Source organism: Camponotus floridanus, unplaced genomic scaffold (assembly GCF_003227725.1).
Source record: "Camponotus floridanus strain SB8 unplaced genomic scaffold, Cflo_v7.5 scaffold79, whole genome shotgun sequence".
NCBI lineage: Eukaryota > Metazoa > Arthropoda > Insecta > Hymenoptera > Formicidae > Camponotus > Camponotus floridanus.
In genome coordinates this window covers 687,589-704,148 of record NW_020229848.1, presented here as the reverse complement: position 1 = coordinate 704,148, position 16,560 = coordinate 687,589, and the positions used below count along the sequence as shown (strand labels likewise).

The 16,560-nt window shown below is 33.1% G+C and overlaps 1 protein-coding gene across 2 annotated transcripts; it reads left to right on the top strand.

Annotated features, from left to right (window-relative positions):
• The first annotated feature begins 1,804 nt into the window (after window positions 1–1,804).
• On the top strand, window positions 1,805–16,540 carry LOC105258943. Of its 2 annotated transcripts, XM_011270540.2 has the most exons (10): window positions 1,805–1,920; window positions 4,842–5,118; window positions 5,236–5,406; window positions 5,605–6,705; window positions 7,720–8,418; window positions 8,692–8,860; window positions 10,532–10,889; window positions 12,747–13,092; window positions 15,743–15,994; window positions 16,067–16,540. In XM_011270540.2, the coding sequence occupies exons 2-10, from the start codon at window positions 4,843–4,845 to the stop codon at window positions 16,469–16,471; spliced, it is 3,777 nt and encodes a 1,258-aa protein (XP_011268842.2). In that variant the 5' UTR covers window positions 1,805–1,920; window position 4,842; the 3' UTR covers window positions 16,472–16,540. The 2 variants fall into 2 exon arrangements, with proteins under 2 accessions (XP_011268842.2, XP_011268849.1); XM_011270547.3 differs by lacking the exons at window positions 15,743–15,994; window positions 16,067–16,540 and having other exon boundaries at window positions 5,278–5,406; window positions 12,747–13,429.
• The last annotated feature ends 20 nt before the right edge of the window (window positions 16,541–16,560 follow it).

Sequence of the window (16,560 nt, the reverse complement as noted above, 5' to 3'; positions counted from 1 at the left end):
TACATTGAATTCATCGAGCTTTATACATCCGGCAGTATTAAATTGTTTCCTGTCGCTTACGTAACCATGGAGCCACAAAGAAAATCAAGCTCGCGTGTTTTTCACGAAAATTGTATAGTAAATCAATTTGGACGGACCATGCAAATCTACCTTTTCATATCCGCGGGGAATTTTTCATTGTTTGTTCCTTGATTTCAAAAGAAAGCAACTTGATAAAGATCAAATCGATTCGAACGGAAAAATTTGCATTCGAATCTCTTTAATTGTTTTTACGAAATGTCTCTAGGGCCGAAAAATAATTATTGCGATCAGAAATAATTATCATAATTGTTTTCGCTCACAATCGTTATCAGTGTTTGCTGTAAATAATTTCAAAATTATCTAGATAAAGATAAAGATAAAAATCTGTAAATTTATCTTAGATGAGATAAAGATGATTTTTTTACTTAATCTAGATGAAAGATGAGATAATTATTAAAAGATGAGATACTTTAGATAATTATCCAGATATTTTTGTTTATTTTAGAAGACTATAAATATTTGTAAAAAATGTGACGCAGATTATAAATGGGATATTAAAATCATAAACACATATTCTTTCTCTTTTCCTAAAGAATATTTAAATAATAGCAAAAAGGTATATAAATGGTATGATAAATATTTATTTATTAATTTATATTTATAATATATTTATAATATATTTATAATATATTAATAATATAATAATAATATATTTATAATATATTAATAATAATAATATAAAAAATATATTTTAGATATTTTGGATAGATTTTTAGAAGCATGCCTGGAAAACTTTTTTGCATAATGAAAACGTCATCTTAGACAATTTTTAGATAAGATGACATATATTTTTCATCTAAGATAAAGATAAAGATACTTTGTATTTCTTCATCTAGTTAAAGATAAAAATGAGCCATTTCTTTATCTAGATGATTATCTAGATAATTTTATCTAGATACCAGCAAACACTGATCGTTATATTACAGGTATAAAATCATTTTTTATATTATTAATCGGCACAAATCTCGAAATAATTATGAAAATTAACCCAGACAGCACACATGTCCAAAAGACATCTAAAAGACGACTTAAAGACGTCTTAAAGTCCTTTAGACATCTTTAAAACATCTTTTGGCCTTTTCGTGCTGTCTGGGAATCTCTCTAAATTAAATATTTTTCAATTGCATTAAGAATTGACAAAAATATATTTCAATCAGTATTGTAAATATTAAAATATGTTTAATGGAAAGCATGCAAAATATACTATCATTTTACTTTATAACAATACAGGATTAATAGGTTATCCCGTTATATAAATATCTTTTAAAGCTCCGATGTAAACTATACCCCATAGGAGAGTTTATTGTGTTTTTTCTCTCCGTATATTTTTCCGATAAATATTCTAAATATTATCGAAGAGAATACCAATTATAACGTGAACCACAGTTTCATGTACATCGGCATATTGTTTGCTGCTTTACACGGCTCGGAAAATGAGATATTATATATTCTAAACGAAAAAATGTGCTGCGTGCATAAAGCACAATAAACTTTTAGCTTTTCTATGCAACAAAAAGATAAGGATAACATTTTGGACACGCGTTCTATTGCTCAAGTTTGTACCTTTTCCCACTCTTCTTCGTTTCGTCCTCCAAAAGAAGCATCGCAAGACGGATGTTCGTCTATGAAATGACTCACGAATTTACCCCACCGATAGTTTGAACGGTGGCCCAGCATCCCCGAAAGGGACGTGTATATAAGGTTCGAGGCGACTTGGGTAAAAGCACAGACGGCGACGTCGTGCACGGAGAAAGTGTTCGGTTAGAGAGCGAGAGTCCAAGACGTGAAACCGCTCGAGAAAATCAGTTTATCGCGAGTGCATCCGCAGACAACAGTCAGGTATGTATTTTCGAACATTTAACAATAAATCGTTCTGATATTATTTAGCAATAAATCGTTTTGATATTTTACATAAGTAGCATTAATAAGGAATTATCCCTTTTGCTTTTCTTCTTTTTTCCTCTAGAGAAAAAAAATAAAATTTAATATTTTAAAAATATATAAAAATTTCGAAAGTATCTCTATGCATATAGCTTTTGAGACAAAAATATTAACAAATGATACATTTTTCATTGTATGTACATTTGGATTAATATTTATGAATTGTTCCATTAAATGTAAAATTGATTCTGCAAAACAATAACCGGATATGACAATAAATATGATTGTAATATAACAAGTATATAATAATATATATGCGAGTAATTGTTTCAATTATGACAGTCAAATTTTCGAAATTATAATATTTTTAATTACGAAATGTAGATTGTAAAAACTAAATGTGGAAACTCATGTTGGATTATAGAGCAATTTGTTGTTTAACTTGATGGAAATATTATTTATTTTCAGAGAAAACAATAATTTTTCGAGCTTGATAAACAAGCAATATTTATACCGATTGACAATATAATATTTATATTTTCATTACTGTTTGTTCAACAGACGATTTATATTAAACAACGATTTCTCCGATGTTTATTTTTTTTTTTAAATGCGCATATATATATATATATATATATATATATATATATATATATATATGTATATCATAAAATATAAGATATGCGTGCTTTGTTAAAAATGGGAATGAAAAGGCATCGCCTACGCACGTTCCATCTTTATAGAAAACTTTCTCTTATTTAAATATACCGCCTTTGCTTTGTCCGTATTCAGATTTGTCAGGCATATATCTGACCCAAATCATCTTTACATTTAGCTTTACATAAATATTTAAAGATATCGCTATTTACGATCAATTATTGTTTCATTCAATCACAGATGAAAAGAAAGAAACAATATACAAATTTTTTATAAATATTATTTTATTTGTAAATTTAAATATTTCTTGCACTTTATAAGTCTTGTTTAAATTTTATTTTTTAAAAAAGTCTTACACACGATCAAAATAAAAAAACAGTTTAATTCGAATAAAAATGATGACAATTTGAAGAAAAATTAATCTAAAGTTAAATTTAATACATATTTCTTTATTCATAATTTAAAAATACTAAAAATTTCAAACAAGTCAAATTGTGAGTGAGTCGATTGATTTATGACGATATAATGGTTTTCCTATCTCGACCTACTTTAAAATAATTATTATAACAAGCATCGAGAGATGGTATAAATAAAACCAACTGCGTCATTCGCGATTGAAGGAAGTTTTATTCATGAATATAAAAAATATCAATATACAGGGATCGGCACTTTAATCAGATGTCAAGGCAAGTGAAAAGTAAAAAATTACAAGTGTCCGCGCGTACACAACACGTAACCACTTTCACTGTCGTAGGCGATAAATGAAAGATGCGTCCACTATGTTATGTATATCTTCGCCAAATGTGACGGTTCCTCTCTAAGGTTAGCGTATCAATCAATTATAAAGAAAGAAACAATATACAAATTTTTTATAAACATTATTTTATTTGTAAATTTAAATATTTTTGGCACTTTATAAGTCTTGTTTAAATTTTATTTTTTAAAAAGGCCTTACACACAATCAAAATAAAAAACATAGTTTAATTCGAATAAAAATGATGAGAATTTGAAAAAAAATTAATTTAAAGTTTTTAATACATATTTCTTTATTCATAATAAAAAAATATTAATACATATTTAATACATATTTCTTTATTCATGATAAAAAAATATTAACAATTTTCAAACAAGTCAAATTTTGAGTGATTTAAATCGTATACGAACGATTAGATTGCTTTTTTATTTCATTTCAAAATTCAAATCATCTTACAAACGTGCATTTGTTACGCAATTGCTTTCCCCATGGCCGCAAAATGATTTCGGAACGAATGAGATATACCTAAGGGAGAGATGAACAAGAAATGTCATGATTGTACGAACCGGTTAAACGACTTTCACCCAACTTCCTCTCGCTTTCGTTGGTCCCATCTGTGTCTTATAAATTACACGCGTCTTCATGCAAGATGACTTTAACCGATCCGGTTTCTAGGTCATTACCGGAAATTGCTATCTACGCGTGGATGAGATTGTTCCTCCAGTAAACAATAAAACTTATCTTTACGAACAATGAAAGATATCGAAGGATCTCAAGGTGGATTGAAATTTTAGATGGATAATTTATGCCAAAAATGTGTCTTGTTCACACAAAATCCGATATTGACCCGAGATATATCGAGTATCGCGGTCGCAGTACATACAATAAAACCAAATGGAGAAAGGTGAGATACACTTTCACGTGGAATCGCAGCTGGCACTCACGGAGAAATTGTAGAGAGATTCTCACGGTAATTGGGGAATAGAAAATCTCAAAGGGCTTTGCGTCAAGACTAAACAGTGGCGAAAAACTGATAAAAAAACGTAATAAAAGGATTAAGGCGTCAAATTAAATTAAAACAATAGATTCTGAGATACAAAATCTCGAAAAATATTTATATAATATTTATATAATATTTTTATAATATTTTTATAATATTTATATAATATTTTTATAATATTTATATAATATATATATTAATATTATATATTAATATAATATTTATATAATATATATTTATATAATATTTATAATTTATTTATTTAATAAAACTTTATCAATATAAATTATGAAAAAGGATAAGGAAATGATATGATAAAATATAATCTGTTATAGGTTTGATAAGATGATAGATTATGGTGAGATTTGTAAAAAGATAACATTGAAAAGAAAGCTTCCTCATGATATTCATGATCGCAAGATTAAAAAATGGCACGTAAAAGTAGGTCTCTCTCGTTATTCATTACAGGATGAGGACGCATTTCATCCTGATAGCTTGCTTGGCAATAGCAAACGGGGCACTTTGTACTCAAGTGTATGAAACGCCGAGTGACTCCTCGCAACAATGGCAACCATGGAAGAACCAAGACTCAATTCAAGTCTCAACCGAGGAACAAGAGAAATATCATCCCGTCACGTTCGACGCCCCCGATACGCAACAGAAGGAATTGCAACAATCGTTGGTACATAACGCGAATATTCAATCAGGCGCCAGCGGAGTCGCCCAAGTACTCAGTGAACAATCGGTAAGGATTGCGCGATACTTTTAATATTAAACCAAACGTTTGATTACAATTAAAATGAAGTTTTGCAAATATCAAATTTGGCGTTTAGGATATTCCTAAGATGTTGCTTAATTACAGATTGAATCTGTAATCGACAACATTCTCGTATCCAATCGACAGGGTCGCGATCTCGAGGGTTACGAAGAAATCTACTCTGATCCTGATGTAAAAAATGCCCTTCAACTTGGCAACGATACCATCGCGCGCACCTACATCAAGGACAAACTCTGCTCTTTCGGTTTAATCAACGTAAGTTGTATAAAAAAATAGTGCTTTTTATAAGTAATAAAAATATTAATACCCAAAGTGTGTCTTTTCTCTCTTTCTTTATAGCTGAAAGTCACATGTCGATTCTTAAACGTTCTTGCAAACTACGATTTATCTATTAAATCCTGGTTTCCAATGTGACTTAAGTCCGTTTCTAACAACGTATCCATTTCCTTATAGTGCGAGGACACGGAAGGACGGCGTCCTTACTATTCCCCACATCGCGACATTTATCCACACGACGTCATTTACGCTCAACCGGTGACTATTAAGCCGGTGGGCCGTCCACTTCCGGCTGTACCCGTCAAAAGGCCTTACGGCCCCGCGAAACCAGTGCCACTGCCTCCAAGTTTCGGCTCTCCATTGGGACCCAACGTGTATCCTGGACCAGGACCGACGTTTGGTAGGCCCCCAACTGGCTTCGTTGGACCTTATCCTGGATACAAGAAACCCGCTTTCCCTCCTCCATTCGCGTCCAAACCTATATACGAATCTAGCGATATTGAACATGACTTCGAGGACAAGTTCATCGACAAGAAACAGGTAGTTCTGCATCAACCGGGCTCCTCGGGAGTTCAGCAACACGTTCACCATCATTATCATCACGGAGAAACTAGCGTAAACTCTGGCATCGCATCCAATCCCGTTGTAATCCCATCGTCTCCTGTGCTCGCTGGTGGCGGAGGACTGGGCAACTATGGCTACGGAAACGGGGGTACTTATGGCAGCTCGTTCAACGATTTCGAGGATTACAAGAAAGCGTTCAAGATCAAAACATCCGCGAGCAACAGCGGTCCGTCTGTCTCCTCCGAGAAGGGCTACGCTAATCGTTATCCCGTTTACGAAAAGCCGAATGGCAAGCAGTTCAGCGGACAATATGGTTCCAATAATCAGTTCGCGGGTAACGGTAATTTCCTGAATAACGATTATCAGTTCAACAACGGTGATAGCAACTATGGTGCCGCGTCCTATGAGGATTGCGTGTGCGTACCGTACGATCAATGCGCCACGAACAATCACGTGGGCCGCAAGGACGATCTCTACCTGGCAATTGATCCGCGCAATCTTGACAAGGACATCGAGGCCGAAACCGTCGAGGTAGTGATCACCGATGGAAACGGCACTATGAGCGTCGTGCGAGTGCCTAAGGGAGCAAACGAGACTGAGCAGATCGAACAGGCGAGAAACGAGCAGACGAAGGAAGCCGAGGCGAAAGTTACAAAACGGAATCGCAGGGATGTCAAGCACGCTCTCAAGAAGGACAACAAGCAGATAGAAGAAGTAAGTCGACTCGGACTCTTTCTCGCTTTTCTTGTAAGTTTCGAGAGGATGATGTGGCAATCGATGTTTCGAAGAAGTGTAAATTATTAAGCCTCTCGATTTATATAGGGTGTCACTTAATTGGCGCCCACTTTATATAGCGATATTCCCCTCGTAGAAAACTGAGTCGACAAGTCCTGAACCATTTTTTTCTATAATGAACCTAACCTAACCTAACCTAACCTATAATGAAAAAAATTTGAAACCATTTTTTTTTAAACCATTTTTTTCTTCTATAATGCGAAAAACTTTATTTTGTATTAAAAATCATATTTTTTCCGTTAAAAGCGTTTCCTTAAAGAAAATTTCATTAAGGAGGCTAAAGATCGGTGCTTATTGGCGCAACTTTACTCGATAATTACCGCTTTATTAAGCATTATAGAAAAAAATGGTTCAGGACTTTTCGACTCAGTTTTCCACGAGGAATATCACTATATAAATAGCGAGCGCCAATTAAGTGACACCCTGTATTCGCCGTGCTACTAATATATTCGGATAAAGATAATATCTAAATTTGAATTGAAACTATCGAGAGATTAAAGTTAAATTTAAATCAAATTAACTAATCGAACCACACCGAAAGCTCGGCTCATCGATTGAATTATCGGACATGTGGAAAATGCATGCCATTATATGTATGCGTTACCGTTCTAACACGTCACTCAGTTTGACACGCTCAGTCGGTCGATTCGTCCTAGATGCAACCATGCAATTAGACGAATTAGAATCAATAAATTAGAAGTCGCCGTAACAAGGGACATCGAAACTCGTGTGATCTGGGTCAAACAAACACTTCTAACAAAGCGCGAGCGAGGGGAGCGAAAAACGAGCGAGAAAGTCTAGCTGGCCTATAATCTCGACGTGACTAATCCTTCCGAAAAAAAAACAAAAAAAAAAAAGAAACGAGAGACGGAGACACATAGAGACTGCTCTACGGTTCTCCACGTGAATTTGTTCGACTCTCTCTCGTTGCAGAGACTGACGGTGGACAATCTGGACACCTCGAAACTGAACGTCAAGCCGACCTGGGGCGTCAGCTTCGGCCTACCGCAGACCGGTGGTCCGATCGCGCCCCATCCTGGTAATCCCCTGGGGATCCCGGGGTACACGCCAGGCTATGGGCCAATTGGTGGACAGGGCATAAATCTAGGTCCGGTTTCCGTGAATCCCCTCGTAGCGGTGCAAGTTACCAAAGACGAGTACGGCGAGAAGGTCGTTAAGCCATACGTAAATCTCCACGTGACACCCAATCCAGGACTTATTCACAAACTAGGCCATCTGCTGGCTTACAAGAAGTACGGCCTATACGGCGGGCATTACGGTGGACACGACGCGGTTTACGCTCCCCATTATCACACGCATCACGAGAAACCGATCTATCATTATCCGTCGAGACCTCCGTTCTATCCGTCCTACGGCGTTCATCATCACCAGGGCGAGCACTATCCGACGTATCACAAACCTCACGGCGGATATTATCCTTCCTACGATAAAGACGATAATGACGACGATGATTACGATTATCCGGACGATTACTCGGACGATTACTATAGGAACGCTCGCGCGAAAGATAGACAGTCCTCGAAGGATTCTTCAACCGATGAACGACGGAGTGGGAAGATTACCTTCTCAGATAGAAGGAAACGCGATACGTTTAACGAAACGGGGTCAGAGGTAAGGACCGTCCGCTCGCTTTGCCGAGCAGCTTTAATCGGTTGGTGATAGGTGATAGAGCCGCTTCGTAAGTAATTAGGCTGTCGGCGGATGACAGAGGACGACCACCGTGGTGATACCGACTCTGCGAACTTACGAGACTGTCAAACTGAGCGCCAACCGGCATTGCATATAGTACAGATAAAAGAGAGCACATGCGATAAGTAAAACTCGTGCGACGTTTCGAATCCCGACTCGAGGAGCGTCGATTAACCGACCTGTTTCTATTTGCAGAGACGATACGACGGACGCCCGGCGGTTTGCGGTTCTCATCACGTCTGCTGCCAGAAATCGCACATAATAGGAGCACGCCCGCGACCCGGTCAATGCGGAGTTAGGAACACACAAGGCATCAATGGCCGCATCAAGACCCCGGTCTACGTCGATGGAGATTCTGAATTCGGTACGTGATTCCTAATGCAATTCATCGAATGAATGGCGTTTACTAGGAAAGAGACCATCTGTCTGAGTTAAGGACATTTTGCAAAATATATTTTAGGAAGATATTTCATTGAGATAGAAAGTTACTATTTTTTTTTTCTTTTCAAGAATAGCAAACGTTTAATTGGATATTATCTTTTCTCGATTGTAAACAGACTTTAAGGATGTTTTGTACCTATTTTCAAAATATTGAGAATTTAATGAAAATTGTACAGAATGTCCTTACATATGTTTAGAATCTTCAGTATAAATTTTAAATCGATTCAAGTTTTAGAATTATTTATAGAAAATCTGAAAACTTTTACGAGAAATTCTACAAATAATTTTCTTCAGGATTATTTTGACTTAAAAAAAAGAGACACTTACATACCTTCCCATATTTCATATTTTTATTTTCGTAAATGAATTTTGTTAGAATTTATTATGTATGTAAACATTAAATATTCTGAGATTTTTTATTTTATAATTTTTTTAAATAATATTAAAAAATTTGAATAAAATTCATATTTTTTAAAGGATGTTTCGTACCTATTTTCAAAATATGATAATATATTGAGAATTTAATGAAAATTGTATAGAATGTCTTTACATACGTTTAGAATCTTCAGTACAATTTTTAAATCGATTCACTAAAGCGTTCACAAGTTGTACGGATTTTAATTTGCATCGAATTAACATGTGTTCTTATAGGAAACGTATAACCACGTCGATCCAAATGACAAAAACACATGGAAATAATATTCAGAATTTGTTTAAAATTTGCGAAAGTTTAGATACAGAAGAAATATTTGATCAAATAATATCATACAAGTACTAACTGGTTAAAAAGATATTAAATATAATTCAATGAAGTTAGCTATGTATCTGTCACAAGGCGAAATTCTCTGCCAAAAGTTGATCATTTCGATTAACAAAATTCGGAATATTTCAGTAAAAACGCAATAAATATTAAAAAATACATCTCTGCACTCTAGCTAAAATCAAATTGTAATATTCCACACAATTTCTCATATTTAAAATACATCTAAAGTGGATATTCGTCAATATTGATTTTCAGCTACTTTTTGCTGGGATTGTACATACACATCCTTAATGATATGTGTGTGTAAAAAATCTTTTTGTTGTTGTCGTAAAGTACTCTTGAAGCAGTCTAACTTTTAATATAAAAATTTTTTTTATCTCTTAAAGTTTCTGAAATATTCATCTCGAAAGAAAAAAAACTGATTTTTTTCAAAGGGGTGTTTTATCCCCTAGACACGTATGGGCAAAATACGTGTCCCTTATCTTTGTCTAGAAAACAACATATTAAAAGCTCATCAAAATCGAAGGGCACTTCCGTGCCTACACCAAAAGAACAGCTATTATTATTATAAATATAAAAATATTATATTAAATATTATATCAAATTTCAACAATATTAATTAAATTTGTTAATTGAATTTTAAAAGCTTTAAAAGCTTTTATACGACATATTTTATAAATTTTCTAGATGAAATATTAATTTGTACGTGTATTATATTATTTCATACAATATTGAATATATATTAAATTGTTTTAATAATGTTATAAAATTAAAAATAATATTTAATTATAAAATATAATATTCTATTATATAAATCGCGCAATTCCTCAGGTGAATATCCGTGGCAAGTTGCTATCCTGAAGAAGGATCCTACCGAAAGCGTCTACGTCTGCGGAGGGACATTGATTTCATCGCGTCACATCATCACCGCCGCACATTGCGTGAAGACTCACGCCGGTCGTGATCTTCGCGCTCGATTGGGCGAATGGGACGTGAATCACGACGTCGAATTCTACCCCTACATAGAACGCGACATCGTCAGCGTTTACGTGCATCCCGAATTTTATGCCGGTACTCTCGCAAACGACATCGCCATTCTCAAACTGGACCACGACGTCGATTTCGGAAAGAATCCTCACATTAGCGCAGCCTGTCTGCCGGACAAACACAATGACTTCTCAGGAGCAAGGTACGTTTCCTCCCCAATCTACAAAATGCGAGTCGCGAATTACAAGGGATTATTATCGCACTGAGAAAAATCGTTTGATTGTACCAACAAGACGTATATGATTGAAGGCATTTTGGTTAAATCAAACAAGAATTTTTAGTTATCATGATAAGACTCGATTTTTTATAGCTAGAACGTTTAATAGATTTTACTATAAAGATTTGGTTAGTATTTTCTGGTTGGATCTATAAAATTTATTGTTACATTAATTTCTTTGCTTGCCACTCTTAACTTAACTCGTATTCAATATTTGTCATGAAATGTATATAAAGAATTAGTATTAATATTAAATCCAAAGTATATTTTTTTTCTCTTACGAGCAGTAGTGTCAGAAAGAGGACGCTAGCTCTTTGATTGTGTGTGTTTGATGCATCCTCTTCTTGCATCACTGTTTATCAGTTTAATTTCTAACAAACTGAATTTAAAATAATTTATTCAATAAATGGATTGAATAAATTGGATTTCAATAATTGGATTGAATTTATCTAATAATCTTGTTGGAATTCAGAATATTAAACTTAATATTAGACTTTCGAGATTAGATGGAAAAAATTTCAGACGACTTGGTGCTGACGAGTTTAGTATTATTAATGAAAATTTGATAAATTTAACAGAAAGAAATTAATCAGATTCATCTGATAATTTCTACAAGAATTCTGGTTCATCCATTTTCCAACAGACATACTGATTAAATCTACCAGAATTCTAATTAATGCAACCAGATTTTTTTCTCAGTGCACGAATTAAAAATTTAGAATTTTTTTAATTTAAATTTATTAGAAAAAATTTTTAGAAAAAATTTTATTAGAAAAAATTTTTTTAATTTAAATTTATTAGAAAAATAATTTATCACGATATGAAAAAAAATTTTGTAAGAGACTAGCATTTAGAGATTAAAAAATAATCGCAAAATTTATATTCTCAAAAATACTTTCATTGATAAATTTAAAATACTTTATATTTTAAAATTAAGTATATTATTACTTATTACACATACTATTAAGAATTCCTATAAATTAAATTCGATAAATTTTCAAATATTAGTCATCATATTCGTATCATAAAGCATGTGATAAATATTATTAAACGAATCATATATTAATTATAATTATAATCAAAAAATTTGGTAAATTTAACAGAAAGAGATTAATCAGATTCATCTGGTAATTCCTACAAAAATTCTGGTTCGTCCATTTTCCAACAGACATATTGGTTCAATTTACCAGAATTCTAATTAATGCAATCAGAGTTTTTCTCAGTGCGCGAATTAAAAATTCAGAATTGATAAATTCAAATCTTTTAACTTAAATTTGTTAGAAAAATAATTTATCACGATATGAAAAAGAATTTTGTAAGAGTCTAGCATTTAGAGATTAAAAAATAATCGCAAAATTTGTATTCTCAAAGTACTTTCATTGATAAATTTAAAATACTTTATATTTTAAAATTAAGTATATTATTATACATACTATTAAGAATTCCTATAAATTAAATTTGATAAATTTTAAAATATTAAAGCGTGTGATAAATATTATTAAACTAATCATGTATTAATTTTCATAATAATTTTCTCATTAATTTTTTAACTTATAATATAAGTCATATGACGATTCATTTAATTACTACTAAAATAATATTATTAGTAGCACACATCAATAAAATTAATTAAAAAGAGTGATAAAAAGATTGTGCACAATTAATCCATCTAAAAATCCTCTGTTAAAAATAAAATAACTGTGAATTCAGGCCAAATATGTTTATAAAAAGACGTAAGCACGTCTCCATTGAAATCTAACAACAAATTACGATGCGTGACAGATGTTGGACCACCGGCTGGGGCAAGGACGCCTTCGGCGACTACGGCAAGTATCAGAATATACTGAAGGAGGTGGATGTACCTGTGGTGAACAATCGCGTCTGCGAGCAGCAGATGAGACGGACGCGGCTCGGGCCCAGCTTCAACCTGCATCCTGGCTTCGTCTGCGCCGGTGGCGAGGAGGGCAAGGACGCTTGCAAGGGCGACGGTGGTGGCCCAATGGTCTGCGAGCATCACGGTCGATGGCAACTGACCGGGGTGGTTTCCTGGGGCATCGGCTGCGGTGAGGCCGGCGTCCCCGGAGTTTACACGCGCGTCTCCCATTATCTCGACTGGATCCGTCAGATCGTCGACTACTAGGGGAGAAAAATTGATCGATGAGTAAAAAAAAAATTTCGATCGCGTAAAAAAAAAAATTTGACGGATTCTCTCATCAAGTTTCGCGAGATCGAGCAGTCTTTTGTCGTCCCGATGCGTAAAATTCTGTCAGTGATTTCGACAACTCGGGACATTTCAATTACGATCGTAGAGAAAGACACAAGAGAGAGATATATTTATATACTTATATTATATTTATATTTTGAAATGTGAACCCAGCAAACAGCAAGTAACATTTATAATTTATATAATTGTGTTAGTTGTAATTTCCCATTCAAGTGTTCCCATATAATTGTTACATGTTATGTAATTAATAAATTAATAAATTATAGCTAACAGTTATATAACTGTTATTTGATGTTTGCTGGAAATTTTCTTTTTGTGCGAGCAAATTTTGTTAGGAATCGCCATTTTAAAAAAGAGATATATATATATATATATATATATATATAATTTAAATAACTTATGTTTCTATTCGTTTAGATTAAGCATTTTCTTTTATTTAAATATCTAACTTATTGTACATAATGAATAAGAGAAATCTAGATCGCGTGTGTCAAATTATATTTCTGCGCCCATTAACACTAATACACGCATATAATTCGCGAAATATGATTCGAGTGTTCGGATCGTTGAGTAATGCATTTTCTTTGCAAGCTTATATATTTATCTCAATTTATAATATAATATAAATAAATTATAATATAAATAATTATCATACAATACACATGTGTATACTTCCCCTCTTTTGTCTCTCGGTGTGTAACTTTGATCTCTGTCGAGGAGTATCTATAGAATTTTCCTGCAATTAATAATTGCCGCAAAAATAATTAATCATAAGAGAATTTTAAGAGAAGTGTAAGATAAATAATCATTTTTCTCCGTGAAACATTCAATTTTCGCTACTTCGCGGTGCAACAAGTGCAATCAAATTTTTCAAGAAAATTGGGGATGGGCAGGAGAATTTCGAAAAATATGACATTTTCGAAAAATCTGATTGCATTATTAAAAAATACGTTAAAAATCAGAATAATAGAATTTTTATTTGAAACTTTTTTTCGTCTCTTTTTTCGATTCGATAATATTCATTCAAAAATATAAAAACTGATATTTTTCAAGAAAGGGATACGTATTTTTTATATGATTTCATCCCCTTAATAACCATATAAAAAAATACATATCTTTTCTCTGTTCCCTCATTCTCTTTCTACAAAATCTTATAAATAAAAAAAAAATTTTAAATAATTAAAAATTATTATGTTATTAATGATTAAAATAATTTTTTAAAAAATTTATGAAGAAAATTTAAGGATGTTTTGTATGTATCATCCCAGCGAAAAGTAGCTGAAAATCAATATTGACGAATATCCACTTTTGGTGTATTTTGAGTAAGAAATTGTATGTGGAATATTACAATTTGATCTTACAATTAGCTACAGTGCAGAGATGTATTTTTTAATATTTATTGCGTTTTTATTAAAATATTCCGAATTTTGTTAATCGAAATGATTAACTTTTGGCAGAGAATTTCGCCTTGTGACAGATACATGGCTAACTTCATTGAATTATATTTAATATCTTTTTAACCAGTTAGTACTTGTATAATATTATTTGACCAAATATTTCCTCTGTATCTAAACTTTTGCAAATTTTAAACAAATTCTGAATATTATTTCCATGTGTTTTTGTCATTTGAATCGACGTGGTTAATACGTTTCCCATAAGAACACATGTTAATTCGGTGCAAATTAAAATCCTTATAACTTGTGAACGCTTTATTGAATCGATTTAAAAATTGTACTGAAGATTCTAAACATATGTGGACATTCTATACAATTTTCATTAAATTCTCAATATTTTGAAAATAGGTACAAAACATCCTTTAAAAAAATATATAAATTTTATTCAAATTTTTTAATATTATTTAAAAAAATTATAAAATAAAAAATCTCAGAATATTTAATATTTATATACATAAGAAATTCTAACAAAATTCATTTACGAAAATAAAAATATGAAATAAGGGAAGGTATGCAAGTGTTTCTTTTTAAGTCAAAATAAATCTGAAGAAAATTATTTGTAGAATTTCTCGTAAAAGTTTTCAGATTTTCTATAAATAATTCTAAAACTTTCTCGGAAATTTTAAGATTTTCTATACGAATTGACTTTTCAAAAATCTTTCTCTGAAATCATTCCTCCTCTGAAGATTTTTGAAAAGTGTGTCAATTCGTATAGAAAATCTTAAAATTAATTTCCGAGAAAGTTTTAGAATTATTTATAGAAAATCTGGAAACTTTTACGAGAAATTCTGCAAATAACTTTCTTCAGGATTATTTTTTTGACCTATAAAAGAGACACTGCCTTTCCTTATAAGTTTGAATCGCCGAACATGGCCGAGCCTATCCGGGGATGTCCGAAGATACATTTGCGATTATTAGCGCCATCTTGCGGTCGCTCTTCGAATTAAGAAAAGATACATTAATCCAACCTCTCTCGTCGTATTATTTATTACTATTTCCAATAGACGTGATTTTCGATGAAATAGACTTTACTCCTGATATCGTGTCTCACGAATAATAGAAGCTATCGTTGACAAGACGAAGTGACTTCATATGTCAAGTCAATCGAGCAGAGAAAAATCCGGTCGACGATTTCTTGCAAATTAACGCCAATTTCACCGGTTACGATGCCCATAAAATTCATCGGTCGCACGACAGATTTTAAGGGGAAACCCTTATGGGAGATTCTGGGAAATTTGAAGGACTTCGGTGTCGGGAGGCTCGTGATAAGGAATCGCTTCCAAAGGTATCCCGAGCCCTGTTACATGAAGATACTGAAAGTCGCAGCGATGCCCCCGCCCGACAAGCCTCATGTGAGTATTAATCAAAAATAATGTCAATGATACTGCTTATATCGCAACATATTCTGACATGATTTATTTTAGACCGACCGTAAAGTCATAGTACTTGTCGAGAGAGTTTTCCGCGGTTTGAAAAGCCCAAAACCTGTTCAGATGGACTCTGCGACTTACAAGGCTGATTATATGTTGGTACCCAAGGATCAGGAGCATTTGTATCTCGAGAACAACAAGTCGCCAGAGGAGAAAATCTTGCCTAGAACGACAGATCTGCCACCGTTGCTTTCGCAAATCATAGCACGTCAGATGAAGGCGAGAGGAGATAAAGTGTCCGAGGAGCCAAAATTGACTCTTAAATATAACTTTGAGGGGGCAAGCATTAAGAGTTACAGATTAGCCGAGGAGGGTGAAAGTCCTACGGTGAAACTGAATTTTAGCGTAGACGAGTCTAGTGTTTTTTTTCCAAAGTTAGAAGAGACTACATCTAAGTGAGAGTATATATTTTATAGAATTAAAAGAATAAGTATCTGACGAATAAATTCTGAAAAGTTATACAATAAATTATTTGAAGCGATAAAAAA

What these genes read in the sequence shown, in the direction of transcription:
- LOC105258943 (XM_011270540.2), top strand. Translation starts at nt 4,843, where the DNA reads ATGAGGACGCATTTCATCCTGATAGCTTGCTTGGCAATAGCAAACGGG. An exon ending in GCTCTTTCGGTTTAATCAAC is followed by an intron (nt 5,407 to 5,604) that starts GTAAGTTGTATA and finishes ATTTCCTTATAG; the next exon opens with TGCGAGGACACGGAAGGACG. An exon ending in ACAACAAGCAGATAGAAGAA is followed by an intron (nt 6,706 to 7,719) that starts GTAAGTCGACTC and finishes CTCTCGTTGCAG; the next exon opens with AGACTGACGGTGGACAATCT.